Source organism: Haliaeetus albicilla, chromosome 28 (assembly GCF_947461875.1).
Source record: "Haliaeetus albicilla chromosome 28, bHalAlb1.1, whole genome shotgun sequence".
Taxonomy (NCBI): domain Eukaryota; kingdom Metazoa; phylum Chordata; class Aves; order Accipitriformes; family Accipitridae; genus Haliaeetus; species Haliaeetus albicilla.
In genome coordinates this window covers 15,597,817-15,618,209 of record NC_091510.1, presented here as the reverse complement: position 1 = coordinate 15,618,209, position 20,393 = coordinate 15,597,817, and the positions used below count along the sequence as shown (strand labels likewise).

At 43.7% G+C, this 20,393-nt stretch overlaps 1 protein-coding gene across 2 annotated transcripts; it reads left to right on the top strand.

Moving 5' to 3' along the window:
- The first annotated feature begins 1,268 nt into the window (after nucleotides 1-1,268).
- Nucleotides 1,269-16,696, top strand: DYRK2 (dual specificity tyrosine phosphorylation regulated kinase 2). 2 transcript variants are annotated; one of them, XM_069773699.1, is made up of 3 exons: nucleotides 1,269-1,662; nucleotides 2,475-2,611; nucleotides 10,955-16,696. In XM_069773699.1, the coding sequence occupies exons 1-3, from the start codon at nucleotides 1,608-1,610 to the stop codon at nucleotides 12,554-12,556; spliced, it is 1,794 nt and encodes a 597-aa protein (XP_069629800.1). In that variant the 5' UTR covers nucleotides 1,269-1,607; the 3' UTR covers nucleotides 12,557-16,696. The 2 variants fall into 2 exon arrangements, with proteins under 2 accessions (XP_069629800.1, XP_069629801.1); XM_069773700.1 differs by lacking the exon at nucleotides 2,475-2,611.
- The last annotated feature ends 3,697 nt before the right edge of the window (nucleotides 16,697-20,393 follow it).

The window sequence follows — 20,393 nt, the reverse complement described above, 5'->3', positions numbered from 1 at the left end:
AGTAGTCAGAAGCCAGCATTTATACACCTGGCAGCCAAGGGGAAGGGACGCTGGGAGTGCCTGTGGACATCTGGGGGGATATTGAGGAAGACAAAGCTTTCTTTCTGCTACACTGAAGGGAAAAGATTAGGTGGGCGTGGGCAGGAGAAGGTATGATTGTTTTCTCTGTGTGACAGGAGGGGTTAGGGAAATTGTTTATTTCTTTGTGGCGGTACCGGAAATGTCTTTGTTTATGCATGTATCTGTGGCACTGGAAGAGGCAAAGTCTTTCTCTCTGGCAGCAGGGCAAGATTTATTTTCCTGTCTTTTTCTGTGGAAGAGGATGAAGGGCGGTCTGTCTACACATCTACCAGCTGTTTCAAAAAGGAAAATATGCGTGGTCTGCACAGACTTCAAAAAGGGTTGAGCGTAGGTAGGAGAGTTCATTTCAACGCTGTCCCAAGCTGAGCAAATGTTCGGTTATCTATTTTTGGCTCCAGTGACGTTCAAAGTGACAAACCAGGAATTCAAAGCATTGTACTCCACAAAGCACGTTGTACGGTTTGGAAAACAAGGCCAGTAATGCCCCCCCCCCCCCCCCCCCCCATTTCCCTGGTTCTAGCTTGAGGCACTCATGATCCTCACAAGCTCCCTTCCCTCCCTGCCATGTTTCAAAGTTTCCACCCCATTAGACGTTTCAACTTATTTATCCCCCCCCCCCCCCCCCGGTGCCATCTTTGCCCCTCCAGTCCGACACAAGTGACCCCCACCGCCTGAGCCCCGACTTCTCTCACACATGTCCGTCCCCCGTCCCCGTACACCCCCCCCCCCACCTCCCCCCACCGATTTCCCCGCCGGCATCGCCCCCCTCCCCGCCGCACACACACCGGGTCGCGTCGGGTCGGGCGGGGAGGAGGAGGAGGAGGAGGAGGAGGAGGAGATGGCCGACCTGCCCCTGCCCCTGCCCCGCAGAGGCCGGTGACAGGCTGAGGGGGGACTGGCGCGGTTGCCCGCCGGCGGCCAAGATGGCTGTGACCCCCGGGGCGGGCTGACGAACGGCCCCGCGCGAGGCGGCCGTTGGGCGGGCCCGGGCCGCGCTCCCCACGCCGCGCCGCGCTGAGGGAACGGGCGGGTGCCCGGGGTGCTCGAGTGGGGTAGGGGGGAGCGGAGACGAGAGGGGGGCGGCAGGGAGGGACGGAGGGAGGAGAAGCGGCCGACGGGGCGGGGACTGCCCCGCCAGTGCGCTGTTTGTCCCCGTTCCGCCGCGCCAGGAGGAGGGCCCTGTCCGGCCGCCTTCTGCTTGCCCCCCTCCTCCGTGTGAGGGGACCGGGGCGACCGGGGCGGGGGCGGGGGAGGTGATGAGCTTGGGCCGGGGGCTGCTGCTGCGGCGGCGGCGCGGCTGCTGCTGCTGCTGCGGCTGGTGCTGCTGCTGCGGCGGCGGGAGGCGACGGCGGGCCGTTGGAGGGTCTGTCCGGCCGGCCCGGGGCCGGGGGGATGCAGCGGAGGACGCGTCTGGCTCTGGGTGTAGCTGATCGGAGAAGAGAGGCAGCCGCCGGCCGGAGAGGCCGAGGAGCAGCGGAGGAGAGCCACCCTGACATGCCTTTTCCTCTCCCTCCTCTCCAGCGGCCATGTTAACCAGAAAACCCTCGGCTAGCGCCGCCGCTGGTGCTGCCTACCCAGCCGGTAAGGAGAGGGCCGCCGCGATCGCAACGGCGCCGGGCTGGGGGCTTCCTCACTTACCCCGGCCGGGCCGGGCCGGGCCGGGCCGGGCCGGGTCGGGCGGCGGGGAAGGGGAGGGGGACGGGACAAGGGGGGAGAAGGAGGCTCGGCCGCCCCGCAGCTGCCGCCGCAGCGGGGCCGTGCGTGTCGGAACAATGATCCACCCCCCCGCCCCGGTAACCGAGCGCGGGGGGGGGGACACACACGGGCTGCGCGTTGGGTTCCAGCGTATTGTTGTGGTGCGGGGTGGGGAGTTCGCCTCGGGGAAGGAGGTGGGGGTGCTGGGAGGGGTGGTGGTGAGAAATCCCTTTAGGAAAACGACGCAGGAAGAAATTGGGAATCGCTGCTTTTGCCCGAGCGGCCGCATTTGACAGGGGGGCCGCCGTGCTCGTCTCCCCTCCCCGCCGCAGACTTGGCGAACTCCTGGCGGGTCCCCGGCGGCGCCGGCATTTCGCCGGGCCAGACGGCTCGGGGAGCCGGGGAGGGGAGCGGGGCGAGGAGTGGAGGCGGGGGGGAACCGGGCGGCCGTCCAGCCCCGAGGCGTGTGCGGGGCAGAGCCGGCTTGTTCTCCCGGTTAGGCGCCTGCCGGTGGCGGGTTAATCTCGGATGAAAGGTTTAGCCGGGCGAGCACGGCCCGCCCGCGCTATTAGCCGGATCGGTGCGTGTGTGTGTGTCTGCGCGCCGCGGCGGTGATTAGTTTTTAATGGCTTCTGCCTGAAGCAAGACGGTCGGCGGTGCCGGCTGCCCTCCGCGCTCACCCCCTCTGCTCTCCGCAGGCAGGGCAGGGGACAGCGGCCGCTCGCTGCAGTCTTCCCCGGGTACCGGAGCCGGGGTCTCCCGGGCAGGAGCTGGGACCGGCCCGCCGTCGCCCCTCGCATTGCCGCCGCTCAGGGCCAGCAACGCCTCCCACACGGTGAGCCCGGGCACGGGGCGGGGGGCCGGGGGGGGCGATGAAAGGGGTTGGGGGGGGGGGAGGTCGGCCCCGGGGTCTTGCCGCGCCACCGCTCTCCTTTCTCCGGGTGACCCCTGCGGCGGGACCGAGCCCTTCACGGGCACCCCGGGGCGGGAGAGGGCAGAGCCCCCCCGGCCCCCCAGCCGAGGGTGTCCCATCCTGCCTAAGGAGGCGGTTGGTGTTTCAGCGAAGCGCGTTTAATTCTGCAGACTCCGATCCCATACGTGCGTGTTTGTTGTGAGGCTGGGACCCTGTGACTGCACGGAGAAGCAGCTTCCCCCCCCCCCCCCCCCTCCGTCAGTCTGGTTTTGTGTCTCATTTTCAGTGACAAATTCAATCTTCCACACTTGCACAGAGGAGCTGTTCTGGTAAATGCATTTTTTGAGATGGCACTATTTTGGCAATGAGGTTAGTTACTGTGATTAAAGGGTCGCATGAACTGTGGTGAAAAATGAAGGCTGCTCTCCCCTTACATGTCTGATTAGCTCAGGCCGATGGCTGTCTTCCCCAGAAGTAGCTGTCGCTGTACTTGGGGACAATGATTGGATGAATCCGACTTTATTGCTGCAGTAGTTTACCTAAAGAAATAAGCACTGATGGCATGAAAAGGACGTTATTTTCCGGTTCTGTGATATCTCACATATCTCCCACTCCTAGTTAATCTACTAGGAATGAAACTTCCCAAGTATGCCACTATATATGGATGAGAGAGGGTATCTCTGTCCTGAAGGCGTGATAGACTATAGAGAGGGGTCTATATGCTGTCACGTTGACACTAAATATCTGAAATTTTTATTGCATACATTTCCTTTTAAATTATGAAAGATTTCATACTGACCCTGAAAGGCATTGATGGCATACTTTTCTTAGAATTAATGAGTTCTTCATGGATGCTCACATACTATCTTTGTAAACATATGGCAGAGCTTTAAATGGTAATGTGATTATGGGCTAGTGGAAGGTGAAACTATGCATTTAGATATTAGTGTTTCAGTGACTTTCTATGTAGCTTCAGGGGTAAAAGCATCTTATTCAAATCCATGTATGGAAAGAATTGGCTTAAATAAAAAAAAATCAGTATATGTAGAATATTCTCAAAAGGAGTGATGAATATTCTGCAAATTCGAGGTGGAGCTGCATACTTGAGATCAACATCATTGTATATTTATGTAGCTAGGGTATATGTCTGAATTGTTCTTTAGTATCAAAGGCCAATTTTTTCACATTTGTATACCAGTTAAGTGCTGGTTGATATTAGAGTTGGGGCAGCAGCTTAATTTTTTTATAAAAACAGAAAAGGAGGAACATAGTACACACAGCCTGGACACCGATCATGAAACTGCACGTACAGGTGGGCCCACAAATAACAGGGGCCCACATGTAACAGAGCCCAGACTTAATTTAGGATTTGTGAAAGCATGGTGGTCCAGCTATGTATCTGGGAGTACTTACTAATTTTGGAAGTACGGAACTTTGGTATTTTTATACATAGATTTATGTGTGTGTGTATTATATATAGTGTCTGTGCATATATATGTAGATACTTGTAGTCTTTATGAAAGCATGCGAGGCGTGTTCAGGTGTTACATTTCTGTGTTTCGAGTGTTTTATACATATATCATTGTGTATGTATGCATATGTTTATATATAGCACATATGCCTATGTATGTATATATACATAGAGATGAAATACTTATGGAAGCACATAGGGATGATCAAGCATTATATTGCTGTGTTTCATGTCCCTCTAGGTTCTGACTGTTGCAGACTCTGACTTGCCTTTGCGATACACAGCCTACTCTACAGTATTTATTTAGCCTTGGGTACTATTACAGAAATACCTCATAGTGCCTTTCTGAATTTTGTAGGCGGTTATTTTGTGGTTGGCTAACATAACTTTTTGTGGTAAGGAACAGATGTGACATCCTAATGCTGGATTTTAACCTTAAAAAAAAGGGCTATATCTGTTCATGTGATCTTTCTATAAAGTTCAGGCCTTCTGACCTCAGCTGACACTGACTGAAACCATTGGTTTTGCATCCCGCTACTTCCTCCAATTGGACCTATTCAAAATTGAACATTTCAGTTTTCTTAAACCATTTTCCTTCTTTGTGTTCATTTCCTTATTGTGTTTTCATCCCTGCTGTATCTATGTGACTTCTGTAATAGCTAAAAATTGAGGGTATCTCTCTTTGTGTTTCAAATTTAAGAACGTATAGTTTCCTTAAGTGGCTGAACTTGCTGGTGACTGGATGTAAGCATGTGGATTGTATATACATGAGTTGTGAAAGAGAGACTGAGATTGAAGATAGGTTTTTGTTTAAGCTAAAAAGTTTTTCTTTTAATTCAGACAGAGAAGTAGTCCACTACCTGTCATATTTCTTGCAGTAGTGAGTTGTGTGATCCAGCCTTTAGTGAAACTGTGGTCTCCTACTTTCAAGTGAAGTTTCGTTGTTTGGTAGAATGTAGTAGCATGGGTAGAAGCGGGGAAGATGCTACACAGGCTTCGTGTAACAGGGCAGAGGTTTTGGCTGCAGTCTCTGCAATCACAGCAACCTTTGTTGCTAAGCAGGCTGTTTTGTATTGTACCAGGGAAAGGTTTTGTTTATTTTTTAAAAAAATTGTGGCTTCATCCTAGGCTTATTCATGTCTGCTTCCATCACTGAGTATCTTTTTGGCTTATGGTAGAAAACATGAACTCATTTCCAACCCCTTGTCCTCTTCATTTTCCTCTCCAAAGTCATTGCTTCCTCTTTTGAAGCCTTAAGTTCTTGCCTTGGTGACTGGAACCTTTTTCCATTCAGACTCTCCTGTTTCATTATGATGTTCTTACATCCACTTGACACGGTGCAGTAGAGATTATCTTGCTTGCCTGCTGCTCTGCTCGTGTAAATCCCCACCCGTCTGTGAGTCCCTCTCCCAGACTCTTGTCTCTGTCTTCTGCCTACCTCCATCTCAGTTCTTTCTTATTTGGCATGTATCCCTGCATTCTGCACTCTTCCTATTTCTCTTGCAGTAAAGCAGTCTTAATGTTTTTCTCCTCCTGTCCAGTACTGTAACAACAACCCATTTACAGTGCATGATTCAGTGCCCTCCCTCTTCAAGCCCTTTCTAAGATTTCCCTACAGCAAGCCTGTTTTCTTTTGCCATGAGGGATGAATGTCTGTCCATGTACTTTTGCATCAGTCATTCAGTCTTATTCTTCAAAAATTTATATTTAAAATTTTTTAAAAAATTAATTTACCTTACAATGGAACAGAGATTCCTGGACTCTTCTAACATGAAGATCTGGTGGGTCGTGTGCTGCAATTTTTTATTGTGGGCAGCTGGTTTAAAGCAGGTAAAGCCAAAGAAAATACCTTCCTATTGTGGCATTTTCATGTAATGAATTGCCACAGAAATGCTGTCACGTTTGAGTGGAAATAACTATACAGTCATGACCTGGACTTTTCTTTATCTAGATTTCTTTGGATGTTTCTTCGTCTTCTACATAAAACTTGTGTCTAGGAGGAATATGAAGCTATCTTAACTTTTAAGGGGGGATCTCTGAAATTTGGGTTCCAACAGTTGGTGACTGTGCTATGGGGACTGCTGTACATCTGGACACATCTCTCGTATGTGTACACTTCAGCTTACCTGAAGGGTTCAATTTAGGGTGCACTGACTGTCCTTTTTGGTTTCAACATGCATAATACTTGCAGGGTGTCCCAGAAGTATTCACAGTTACTGCACCTGCATAGTCCTGACAGGAGGAAAAAAGTTTACGAATCAGTATCACTGCTGAAGCATAGCTGTGTCTGTGAAAATATTTGCTATATAAAGTCAAGTTAACTTTTCAAAAAAAAAAGCTTATAGGGACCAGGTATGACAGCAGCAAAAAATCTAAACAGTGTGTTTTTTTCTACAGCTGTTGTTGAGCCACAAGCTCTTTAGCACAAGGGCTTAGTCTTTTTTGGTGTATAAAACACATACTCAAAATCATTATGATAATCCTGCATTATTGTTATCCTGCTAATTAGCAGCTATTTTTAGTTCTGAACAGAGGAATGCTGTTGAATTCATTTATCAAGGAAAAAAAGTCCTTTTGTACATTTGCTCAGGCTGTAGTTAACAAAATAGGCAGTGAAGCATGCTACACCTGATACCGTATGCCTCTAGCGTGTTAGACACAGTAGGGCTGAAATTGGCATGCCTAGAAATGCTGTAAAGAAAGGGGTATATAGTGTAACATTTGTTCTTTAATTAGGTTACTAGTTTGGAACACAGTTTCTCCCTTGTTCTCATCTATGCAAAGTAATAGCAGATAAAGACATCTTTTTCCTGTGCAGTATTTCAGCAGGCCATCATGATTGCTTTATTATTAAGATTAATTTTATAAACCTTTTTAGATTCTGATTGACATCAAAATCTTTCTTTCTGGGGTTTTGCTCAAAATAAAATGATAACATATAGCTGAAGTGTGTGTCTGTCTTGGATAGTTTTATAGGGTGCTAGTATCACACCAAGTGACTTTTGCAAAGATGGAATGTGGTACAACTACATAATGTCTTGATGCTTTTGGAAGATACAGTTGAGAAGAGGTATATGCTCCTGTGGTGTTCAATCCTATAGTCGTAGTCTTGTAGAAGGTCTTGAAACAGACCATTGCATTGGCTGAGTGTTACTGCAAAGGAATTGTCAGTCAGTTTGCCTTCTTGTTAGCAGGGTGGACTCAGTTTTATGCTACTTCTGTGTTGTTACAGGTCTGTATTCTAGGTACACTAAGTTACTGTTCTACTTCTTTCCCTAAACCCATCTGTGAAAACAAAAAAACAAACCCCAAACACCCCCCCCACCCCCCCACCCCCCCCCACCAAAAAGTGGTTGGCTTGTTTTGATTTGTTTTGCCTGGTGTCTCTACTTCAAAGGTTAGGTTTTTGGCATAGCCATCAACTTCCATAAACTGAGCAAACCAAGCTTAAAGCAAAATTATAGCATTGATTTTGGAGTTACGATAAACTACTGAGAGAGGAAAAAACCCCATTGTAACATTTGCTGTTTTGTAATTAATGTTGCCAGAAGATTTGGGAAGATTAGTTCTTTGAGTTCAAGCTTACCTGTTATTTCAGTATGTTTTATGGAGAAATGTGTACATCACTAAGTTTTTTGAAGATGTGTGCTATAAAAATATGTAAATCTTTGAAGGTGTAGATGGGTCTGAGCGCAGGCAGTAAAATATGTAATAAGTAAGCTGCATAAGTGCACGCAGGTTGACAGCCGTGTAGGTTGTTGGTTCTGGAATTTGCAGGCCCATCTGCAGAAGCAAAAGGGAGCTGCGTTACAAACCGCTCAGGCTTACGGTTTCGAATGAAAGGGTGATGGAGCTTCTGTGTACTGTGAACAGTTTGGTACTGGGCTAAGAAGGCTGTAGTCCTCTGTAGCTTCCCAAGCCCATTAGTTGTGGTTCAGAGAACTTAGAGCGTCACTGGTGAAGCCTGTGGAGCTTGTAAGCAGTGCAAGCCTAAACTTGACAGCGATCTCAGACACCCGGTAGCCAGAGGTAGATAGGCAGAGCAAAGGGCTGGTGAGAATCCAGCCCTCATCCAGGCTGGAAGTAGAAGAGGTGGTGATTCTTGTGCAGGCAGTACCCTGAGATGAGGAAAGTCCATTTTTCATTTTGACTTCGTGGTTGTGATGTGTCTGATAGCTCTGAAACTCCTGTTGGGGTTTTGGAAAGAAGAGTGAGCTCTCTTCTCTGCCACAGGTTTTGGAATAGAGCTTGTGCTAATTTGGTGCCTTTTCTTCCACAAAGAAAACCAGTGCTACTGTCTGCATCTGCATTTGCATTCTCAAGTAGCAGCTGACTGAAACTGGCAAAACCGGTCACTTTGGATTTGGGGTGAAGCTGGGATAATGCTGGTGATTTCTTTCTGCCACTTGGGAAAAAAGCCAACCTGTGAGCAGCAAGAGAAACCATGAGGCTGCCTGAAGGTGCAGGAAGCAGAGCTACATAGTTTACACTTTAGAATGTGTTTACAAACATGCTTTTAGGAAAGAGAACTCTTTAGTCCCTGTTGAGAGTGGATAAATATTTGGGTTTTTTCCAAATCCTGGTACAAAGCAAATAATTGAAGTTTGAAGAATTCCCCAGTACCTCTACTGAAACAAGCAGTGCTTAGGAAGGGCAGAAAACAGTTAACTCTGAAAACAGGTGACTCAGGTGAAAAAAAAAAAAAAAGTAAATTCAAATGTGAACTGTGGCAATGAGTACTTGGGTTAAGAAATTCTTAAAGATGATTTTCTCTGCTATGCTCTTTCTTCCTTATTGTCTGTATGTTAGTATTGTCTACTACCAGTTTGTCCAGATATGTTCTGCTTTGTTGTTCAACCAGTGCTGCAGAAGAAATGTTTGTACCTGGAATTTCCTAGCTCGAGTACTTGTAATCTGTACAGTTACTCTGCTGCTTCATTGTGCATTTCTTAATTACGCAGTTCTGCAATACTGCATGTGCTGAACCTCTGACACATCTTACTAACTAGATCTGTTTCTTCTGAGATGCGTCATTTAGCAGCTCTTGGGGCAGAATTTTTTTTTTTTTTTTTCAGTAACTGCTGTTTATATAGAGGATCAGGGCAACCTTCAGGAAACTGCTACTGCAGTGTGCTTCAAACTTGACCTGAAGGAATTCCCAGTAGGCATGATAGGCTCGTTAAGTTCCCTTGATGATTTAATTCCTGGTGCTTTTGAGACATCAAACTAGGAAGGGAATTAATGTCAATATCCTGTATATCTTCACTGAGCTTCAGTGTTACAAATGTCTTTGCTCTGAATTGCAGTTGTGTGGTAACGCTTTCTATGAGATCAATCAAATTTGACAGTGTGAGCCCAAATTGCTCTGCAAATAAACATGCACAGTCAAACTGCAATGACAAAATAAAATGGACCAGTTATTCGACGTGAGTCAAAATGGAATCAGAAGAGAGTGAACTCCGCAGAAGCAATCCTGAGAGCTCTTGTTCTTAGGTTGTGTGAGTTTCAGAACTGCAAATTTCAAAATATTATCCAAAGGTGAAGCTGATGTTCAGCTGGCTGCTCCTTGGGAACAAGTTACTGGATTTACAAAAACATGCTTCTGCCATATCAGACTGATATTAACAGAAGCACAAAGTATGCTAGAGTCTGCGTTGCATATCCTGGTTTTCTCATTAGGAAGCACTTCTGCGATTGCAGCACAGATTTCATTGCCTCATATCACAGCACACAACTGTCATTTTCTGATTTAATTTCAGCAACCTTAAGTGAACAGGGAATGTGTTATCCTTAGCTGCCTGGAAAAAATAAGGTTCGGATTAAAAGTGCTCTCAACCCTGGCTTGATCATCTGTCTGACAGTATCGGTGAACTTTTGGTTAGTAATTTGGCATAAATATTAAGACTGGTGAATCATCTGGAGAGACAGCAGGGGAATTCTTCCCACGTTTGTGTAAGACCAGGCAGAAGACAAACTAATTATCTTCTACTTTAGTAATCCTTTTTTCCATCCCTTTAAAATACAGTCACTTATATATTCTTCAAGGCAAAGATTTTCTTTTCACTCAAGTCTGCATCAGGCCCGAAATCTCATCTTGGTTAAAAGTTATTATAAGACTGGTTTGGGGAAGTGCTAAAGGATATGCTTATGCTTCATTGATCTGAATGCTATGCTGAATAGTGACTGTCTGAATTGTAAGCAGTAAATGGCATCTCTTGAACTTCAGAAATGTGCAGGTTCTTTTCCTCTTTGTGCATGTCACAGCACATTTCTTATTGCTTAAAATTGTGTATCTCGAGCTTTTGATATACAGCAAATTTAGGAACAAGTTGAAATCTTGATTTCTGGGAACAGGTGACTAGGAGAGCCTAAGCCGTGTGAGTTCTAGCAGGCATTATATATTGATCTCCAGCATCAATAAAACTGCTACTACGTTCTGTAAAGTCTAAGACCCCTCAAGCATACTTCTTGATGTTACAGGACTGTTGCCTTGAAGATTCCTTGGAGGAACTGTTAGCTTATCATGGTAGCACATCCATGATTACCTTGTTGCAAACATTTTAGAGAGTCATGAAAGTGGCATTTGAGAAACAAGGGTCTGGAAAATTTAATAGCATCTAGCAGTATCACAGTATATGTGCTGTGGTTTTTAGATTATCTGTCGACAACTGACTGCTAAGAAAATACTTAGTTTTGAGGTGATTTAGGCAGGATGGCGGGTTGCAAAATGAATGGTGAAGCATAGAGTTCATGCCTTTCTTGTTAACTGGGTATGTATTTATTTTCGATTTTAGGTTGGAGGCAGTAAGCACACAATGAATGAGCACCTCCATGTTGGTAGCCACGGACAAATCCAGGTTCAGCAGCTGTTCGAAGATAATAGTAACAAGAGGACAGTTCTGACGACACAGCCAAATGGACTTACAGCGCTAGGCAAATCTGGATTGCCAGTGGTTCAGGACAGACAGTCAGAGAGTGCTCACAGACGACAAGGGAGCTCCAGCTCTTTAAAATCTACAGATGGAACAGGGAAGGTGAAAGCCTCCGTTATGACACCAGAGCAGGCAATGAAGCAATACATGCAAAAGTTAACAGCTTTTGAGCATCATGAGATTTTCAGCTACCCTGAAATATACTTTTTGGGTCCAAATGCAAAGAAGCGGCAAGGTGTGATTGGTGGTTCAAACAATTGCGGGTATGATGATGACCAAGGGTCTTATATACAAGTACCCCATGATCATATTGCGTACAGGTATGAAGTCCTGAAAGTTATAGGGAAGGGAAGCTTTGGGCAGGTGGTGAAGGCCTACGATCACAAGATGCATCAGCATGTGGCACTAAAAATGGTGAGAAATGAAAAACGTTTCCACCGCCAAGCTGCGGAAGAAATTAAGATCCTGGAGCATCTCCGGAAACAAGATAAGGATAACAACATGAATGTTATTCACATGTTGGAAAACTTCACATTCCGCAGCCATATCTGCATGACATTTGAATTGCTGAGCATGAACCTGTATGAATTAATAAAGAAAAACAAGTTTCAGGGCTTTAGCCTGCCTTTGGTCCGCAAGTTTGCCCACTCAATTTTACAGTGCTTGGATGCTTTGCACAAAAACAGAATCATTCACTGTGACCTTAAACCTGAGAACATTCTGTTGAAGCAACAGGGTAGAAGTGGTATTAAAGTGATTGATTTTGGCTCAAGTTGTTATGAGCATCAGCGTGTCTACACTTACATTCAGTCACGTTTTTACCGTGCACCTGAAGTCATCCTTGGTGCTCGTTACGGGATGCCCATAGATATGTGGAGCTTGGGCTGTATTCTAGCAGAGCTTCTCACCGGTTATCCACTTTTACCTGGAGAAGATGAAGGAGACCAGCTGGCTTGTATGATTGAGCTATTGGGCATGCCTTCTCCAAAACTCTTAGATTCATCCAAGCGAGCCAAAAACTTCGTGAGCTCTAAGGGTTATCCTCGCTACTGCAGCATCACAACCTTGTCTGATGGCTCTGTAATACTTAATGGTGGACGCTCTCGGAGAGGAAAACTACGTGGCCCACCAGAGAGCAGAGAATGGGGTAATGCATTAAAGGGATGTGATGATCCCCTGTTCCTTGACTTCTTAAAACAATGTTTAGAATGGGATCCTGCTATCCGTATGACACCCAGCCAGGCTTTGCGGCATCCCTGGCTAAGGAGACGGTTGCCAAAGCCTCCGACAGGGGAAAAGGCCTCAGCGAAGAGAATTACAGAGAGCACTGGTGCTATAACGTCGATTTCCAAGTTACCTCCGACTTCAAGCTCAGCTTCAAAACTGAGGACTAATTTGGCACAGATGACAGATGCCAATGGGAATATTCAGCAAAGAACAGTGTTGCCAAAACTCGTTAGCTGAGTTTGAAAAACCCAATGCTGTTAATATGAGGGATACAATGTGGCTGAGCCTTATTTGTATGAAAAAGTAGCTCAGATATACATTTTATTTGCTCAATAACTTTATTCATTTGTATCTTTCAGCACTCATTTTAAATGTAAGAAATGTTGATTTTGTTTTTATAAAAACATGGGGACAATGCTTTAAGTTTTTATACTTATTTTTTAAAATGTTTGTCTTCTACAGTACAATTAGCCTTACTGTAACTAGTGTGACACAGTAATAAACATCAGTGGCAGGCCACTGGTTACAACATGACTGTCATGCATTGCAGCGTGGTGTCAAAGGTATTAACCTTTCTCTTCCATGGTTCATATTAGGTTTCACCTGGGGTAAATTGGTAGGACTTTACCTTTTGGATTTTATGGGTATGGGTCTTGATTCTGCAAACACTCACACCTATGCCTGACTGGACTCCAGGGAGAACACTCAAAGAAATACAGTTAAGCCAGCATGTTACATTGTCGTTTTCTGTATGGTAGCCCAGAGAAAGTAGTGGTATCACTAATGATACAGTCACCTCCTATGGAATGCTTTCTCTATTTAAAATTAATTGTTTTTGCTTAAAATGAGCATTTAAATATAGTGCAAAAAATAAGAACTTCCAGGGCTAAAATGACTCTCTTACCTTGCATGCCATGTGGTAGAGTGAGAGGAATGGGCAGTCTCAGAAAGAATGAAGACAGAAGTATGTCTGTTCCTCTAAATCTGGAAGCAACTGATGAGTTGGTAAAGCAAAATGTTCTGGACTTCATTTCAGGTATATAACGTTGAGCATTCGCACTGGGCTTCTCTTCCTCAACTCCCCCCATCTCCCCGCCCCCCCCTGTTTTCTTTTCTAATGTGCAGCTTGGTCTCCCTAAATTGCATAGGCAGAAGTGCTCATTCTGTCAGTTTTATACTGTAACTTCCAGACTGTTATGCTACATGGATTTCACAGATTGCTTTTATTTCTTCTGACAACGTTAGTCTGAGCGACTGTGACTTCTCTGGTACATTTATACTTCAGATCACATCTGCATGTAGGGGCAAACACTATGTTACTACATTGCTTTCTGTAGAAAAATACTTCACCTTAGACAGCGTAACTGTAGGTGGAAAGATCCTCAGTGGAAAGCTTTTCAGTTGGCAGACACATCCTAGATGCTTTCTAATAAGGGAGAATTATCAAAGGAAAGTGAAATGGGTGGAATTTGATTTAATCTTTGGCATTTGTAGCTGAAAATTACCTTTGAAGGAACAGTTAGAGATGTGTAGATTTGTTGATGTGTGTGTGTGCTAATGCTTGGTTTTTCTTTTTTACTTTTAACTGCATTAATGGAAGAAAGATGGTCTTTACTGAGGAATAGTATCTAGACCTATGAGAGAAATATTCACGTGTTGTAGCATGTTTTCAACAGGAACCGTTTGAAATCCAGGATCAGTATTTCATCACGTACAATGGCTGTGGTCTACATTGGATGTATAAAACATGAAAAGGGAATTTTAAACAAAGTAGAACATAATCTAGAAGGGTTTATGGATGTTAGAACAAGACATACTAGAATGGATTGCATTAAACCTCAATAACTGTACTATAAGCAACATTTATATGCACAGATTTTTCTGAGTTACTTGTACAAATTATGAAAAATACTTAAAGCATGGTCCCCTGAGAGGCCAAGAAAGTTTCCGGTTAAGTTCTCCTTCATATTCATTACTTTACCACTTACAGCTTAATTTTTTTGTTTATTTGGTTGGGTTTTTTTTAACTTAATGTAAGACTGGGGGAGGGATATAAATGCAAAATGACGGAATTCTCAGGAAACATATCACTTAACTTCTTGCCAAAAACTCAACACCTAAAGAAGCTCCAAAAATAATTTCTGAGTAGAGGATGGTATTTGTTGATTGATAACTGTAAAAATTAGAGCATCAATCAACCATTTTTCTTACTTTTTTTTAAAAAAAGAGATCGTTTCCTGCCTCTAGTCAAATTAAATTATTTAGTGTTAAATGTTCACAACTTTATACAATGTGTGTAAGTGCAATATGTAAACATGTATGAAATCATGTTAAAAATTAAATAGAGTAATACAGCTAAGAAACGTGGCTTTTGGAATATGAATATCCAGTAAGTTACGGTCAGTAAATTCTAAGTCTGGAAAAGAGATATATTAATTTTCATATAAAATTAACTGGCTCTCATGACTGTGGGAATACAATACTGTGTATGTTTCTACAGTGACTGGGAAACTACTTCCTCCACCACCTACTTGGCTTTACCACTACTTTCTACCTTAACTCTTCCTGCAAAAGTTAAGACATAGGGATGCTTATGTTAGGGGCGGAAGAAGAATCACCTCCCTTAATATATTTTAAAGGGAGCATTGATACATGTTCCTGCCTTTCATGGCAATTTAAGGTGAAAACATTCATAATGTTCATGGGTCATTAATGGGCTAAAACCACTAAATTTTCTTTTTCATGTAACCAGTTCTTAATGCCAATAATGCATTTATGATCCACCTTCTTCATAAATGCTACCGGAAACTTTAAGGCCAAAATACAGTGTGCAGAGCTATTTTTTTAATCCAGATACAGTGGAACTTCCTCTATACTAAAGGAGCAGCTACATCAAGGTTTTGAAGTGATGTAGCTGCTTTTTATTGTAGCTTATTTATACCTGTAAAGAAGGAGGGAGGAAGGGAAAGGATTTTGCCTCTTGCTTTGATGTGATTTTATTCTAAGGGCTCTGATAATTAGGCTGGTAGAAGTTGGCTTGGAAACAGTGCTTAGTCTCACATGTTACCATTGTCTGGGGGTGTCTGAGCTATTTTCAGATTTAGTAATAGCACAGCGTTGTCTTTGGTTGCAGTCTCACTTGGCTCAGTTTCTTGCACCACTGGAGTGTTCATTACCACTTAAGTGTATTGGAACAACAGAGTGATGCAAGATGTGTAGATTAACAGTAGAGGATGGATTGTGCCCTTGGTGTTAACAATGTGCCTTTGTTACAAATGCCGTGTTTGTAGGGCATGCATCTTGGCCTCTTTAACCCTTTGAATACTGGATAGTAGGGATGAAATCTATTTTTAAATGCTATACCTGTCTTAAAACATCCTGTAGATGATCGAGGCCTTAATAGAAACAATAAGGCAATCACACTGCTAGGTTGGAGAGGACACTCTGTTCTTGTAGTACGTCTCATTAAGGGGTTAAAGATGGCCCTTCCTCATTGGTTGTACTTTAACATCAAATTGATTTTTTTTTTAAATACGTTTTTGTTATGGTGACACTAGACGGAAATCAACTGTATTTGTAAAAATTTACCTCAAACTCTTTAGTTTTATAGTGTGATTTAATCCCAGGGCATTTGGTATGAACCAAAGTGCATTCCTTTTATATGTGCCTGGCTCTTATAAAGGTGGCCAGGGATTTTTACAATTTGGGTGCAAGGCACTTAAGCCACTTTTAACTTGGTGGGTGGTTTGGAGTTATAAATGACTTCATGGGAATGTTGAAAACACTTTAGACATAAGTAGCATCGGGCAATATTAGAATCTTTAGGAGAAGGTGTGCATTATTTAATGCTCTCCATTTTTTAGTATTTTTTTTCCATCAATACTACTTGTGATAAGTACAAAAAGAACTCTTTTTCCAGTCAGCAAAGATTAGAATATTGCCCAGTTTAATGCTATGGTAGCATTTAAATAAAACAACATTTGTGAATTATTGTTTTTAGGAGCTTGTACATCTCTGCTACAAATTGTAATTACTCAGTTCGACTGCTACAATTACGTCTAAGCAGTAGCTTGGGTTTTTATTGGGCAACGACTTAGACACGTGACTGTAATATGCTGCAACTGTGTGTACTGAAAACGTGAAAAACGATTGAATGTGGACTGTGTATATATGTATGTATAACTTTCTGTGAGATGCTGCTGTTGCCACTTAACATTAAAGATGTTGTAGTGGGTTTTAATCCTAGTGGCCAGTTTTATGATACTGTATGTATTGTACAGCTGATGACAGGAGTTAAGACTGTTCTAGTGAATATTTGTTACATTTTATTGTTGTGGCCAGAGATCATTTCAGAATAAAATTTTATGTCCTACTTTACTTCTCTCCACTGTAGTTTGGGTTTCTTTCTGGTCATAAAGAGAGCCTGTGGAGTGCTGGCATTTCTTAAACGTGGAAAGGCCTTCTTGTAGCCTGCTGAAGTCAGTGCCAGCAGTGCCTTTGTCCCCCAGCATGCTTACTGGTATCTGTATACAGTAATAACCCATCGCTGGAGGATGACTTTTCTGCTGCTTTATGTGTCTTGACAGCCTTCAATATTGCCCAAAGGCTGCTTTTGCCCTGAGGTTTCTGAAGTTCTTCTCAGGACTTAGAAAGTAATATATTTTGTATTTTTATTTGCCCCATACTTGAGAGAAAACATCTGTGGCAGGAATTTTGTCTGTATGGGTGTTTTAATTTTTTTGTGGTTTTTAAAAGATTTTTTTTAAATAACGATCTGTTTTTATAAGAAATACTTGATTGAGAAAGGTGCAGTGTGTATTCTTTTTCTTAAAACTGCTTTTAAAAAGCCCACATTTGTGCAGTGATCTTTGAGCCAGGCTGACTTTTCAGAACTTGTCAGACTCCGTGAAGTCCCAGGATAATGAGAACACACTACACAAAGCTGGTAGGCTAGATGGAGCTAAATTCTGTTCACATATACATCCAGAGTAGTTGCACTGTTCAGCGCAGAACTGTCTTGTGAGTAATTGGCCACATTCTCTTCTTGGCAGTGTCAATGTACACCCAGAGCAGTTTCACTGGAAAGCTTGCTGATTCAGGTGACCCCAGGCTGAAATCAAGGGATTTTAACTGCACTTTAGTGTCTCCTTTTCAGTATAGTTGGGAGATTCCAAAGCACAAAACCCATCAAAATTAAATATAGATAAACATAGTTTACAGCCCCAAATTGCAGCAAGCCAAAAATTACATCTTTGTGGATTAAAGCCTATTTGTTAATTACTGTGTTCTTCTGAGGACAAAGACCGTTTTTTCAGTTACTTTAGCTTTTTTTACAGCTCTCTTTTCCTTCTCATCTGTCTCTCACCCTCTCCTCCAGCCATCTATCCCTCTTGCCAGCTCTTGTATGCTTCTGTCACATCTGTTTTTTCATTTGAAGAAGGGTAGGGGCCACCTTGCCTGATTTCAGTTGTCTGGAAGCTGGGTTTTGGCCTGTGCCATTTGCTGAGTCTCCTGGTAGCTGGTGGGGAAACTGTGTTGCCCTCTGCCAGCCCTGCTCCCTCCCTGGTTTCTGACAGAGAGCTCAGACCCCTGCCTAAAATGGGGGCCTTGGAATCCCACCCTGAATGACGGTCTGTATTTGCCGTTATCTCCATGGTATGTACTTTTGCAAAGAAACTGTGGCTTCCTTCAGATGTCAGCTGTGCCTCTCTTGTTTTTACAGCAAAGCAAGTAAGGAATGCGAGAAGTGATCAGGTACCATGTTATTCATGTCTAGGTGCTGCTGCTTTTCTTAAAAATACCATCTTGTCCCATTTTTTAAGATCTACTTACTGAAAGATCCAGCATGAATTTTACTCTTCCTCAGGACTTGAGAATGAAAAAGCAGGTAAATACTAAGGGAAGTATCTGGATAGGGCTGTCTATGGTCAGGATCTGGTATTTAGAGGGAAAAAAAGATACCTGTAAGATGAATAGGGCTAAGTTTGAGGTAAGCATGATCTTTCCTGGGTTCAGTGAAGGTTCAAGAATTTCAGCAATATCCAGTTGAGATTGGGAAAGTCTGAAAACCATTGATAAGCTTTTATTTCAGTGGAAAAATACTTTCCTTTGAGACCCTGTCGTTTTATACTCTGTGCTAATAAAGGATGACATTAAAGAGTCTTTTCTGTAGCTAGAACTTTTAAAACATTATTATGCATTTCTTTAAAAAATGTGATTTATAATGCTCTTAGACTGCTAGCATAGTCTCGTGTTTCATATTTTAATGTTCCTGAAAGGAAGAACATTCCTTGTCTTTGTCTTGAGTACGTGGTACTAGATGTCTCCCAGCCATCAGGATGTCTCCCAGCCATCAGATAGCTATAGCAGAGTAGAAGTGGCATTGATGGAACTGGTTTCTGTTCCTTCACAGAAATCATCTGCAACTCTTGGAACTGGAGTTTCTCTGTGTCGTTTTCCCTATTTGGTTTTGTCTGTTGTTTGTTTGCTTGTTCATTTGTTTTTAAGAAGTGCTTTCCAGCCTCTGGCTGTGGTGATTCTTGGATCTCTGCTGACTATTGAGCACTTTTGGGATATGCAAAAATAATGTTTCTTTAGCTTTTTCCCCAACAACAAACAGACAGTCTAGGTTAGTACCAAACTCCAAAGGCAGGGTATGCGCATTCACCTCCAGCTTCTGCGTTCCAGTCTCCACACCAGCCGTTAACCTTGTTCTTTAACTTCTGCATGAAGTTCAGCAGACATGCCAAGTGCTGCGGAATGAAATGGCTTATGTCCATCTCTTTGGCAGGGGAGGTGGTGGGGGGAAGAGACTACAAAAGCAAGGTCATGACATGTTTTTGGAGAATGTTTGGGATATAGCTGGAGCTAGGGAGAGGTTCTGCTGAGAAGTTCTTGGGCTGGGAGCTCTACATAACACCCTGGGAGGTGGCAAATGCAGTGTTCCTGCTAACAGGCTGGGAACTGTTTTCCCTTTTTTATAGACAGTGTTTTCATTGCTTTGCTTTGGTTTGGTTGTCTGCAAGCTGGACATGACTATGCATACCTTACGTACCTAACGATACTGTCTGGAGTAGCTGCACACAGTGAAGTATTACTTTATAACTAACATCGGCACTGGGAAAACCAGAGGTTCTCATTCAGAGACTGTCTGACCTGACAGTGCCCCGTGCATAGCACCCCCAGAGTTCATGTAAGACTGTCTAAATGCAAAGCATTGCAGTGAAGTATTAAACCTTGATTAAACATAATGGGTGAGAGAAGTGTCCACCAAGCAGAAAAGCAAAGCAACTGACAATTGTATTATGAAGACTTTTGGGCAAACTCAGTTTTCAAGGATAGTATTGATTTATTTAATAAGACCTCTTTAATTTAATAAAAATGATCTGAATAAAGAGGTAATATTAAGATTTTTATTTCAGCTTCAGTGTGGCAGTAAAAATTCCACATCTAATTTTTATTTGTATTTTCCCCAAGTGTGTGGGGTGCTTGCAGGCACTACAAATGTACTTTGCTCAAGCCATCTAGGTATAGAGATCTACTCTAATATCTCCTGACAGATGAGTAGGACCTAAAATCAAAGAATGTGCGTGTGTGTACAACACATATGTATGTATGTATATGTGTACATATATATATATATATGATTCTTTGAAAAACAAAACTCCAAAACTTTGCAGGCATTCTTTGTAGTGCTTTACAAAGGAAAGAGACATGGCTTTGTTCTCCCTTTGCCTCTTTGAAGGTTCGGTATCAACCCAATATCTTTGCGTTACCCACACGTCAAAGCCAGCCCTCACCGCTGGAGTCCCCGTTTCACCGGCAGGATGCGCAGAGTGAACCTCGGCTTTCCCGCTGGAGGCTGAGGGTGCTCGGTGAGCGGGAGGCGAATGTCACCCCAAAGACAGGTGGTCCTTGTCATGTTTTCCAAAGCGGACTTTCACCAATGGGAGAGCTGTTTTGTAGCTTACCCTGCTTGGCAACTGAAATTTCTCCTTTCAGATTAAAGCCTGACTCTGCGCGGTTAGGCTGGGTTGATAAACTTCAGCTGAGAAAGAAATCCTGAGGCCAAGGC

What these genes read in the sequence shown, in the direction of transcription:
- DYRK2 (XM_069773699.1), top strand. Translation starts at nt 1,608, where the DNA reads ATGTTAACCAGAAAACCCTCGGCTAGCGCCGCCGCTGGTGCTGCCTAC. An exon ending in TGGTGCTGCCTACCCAGCCG is followed by an intron (nt 1,663 to 2,474) that starts GTAAGGAGAGGG and finishes TGCTCTCCGCAG; the next exon opens with GCAGGGCAGGGGACAGCGGC. An exon ending in CCAGCAACGCCTCCCACACG is followed by an intron (nt 2,612 to 10,954) that starts GTGAGCCCGGGC and finishes TTTCGATTTTAG; the next exon opens with GTTGGAGGCAGTAAGCACAC.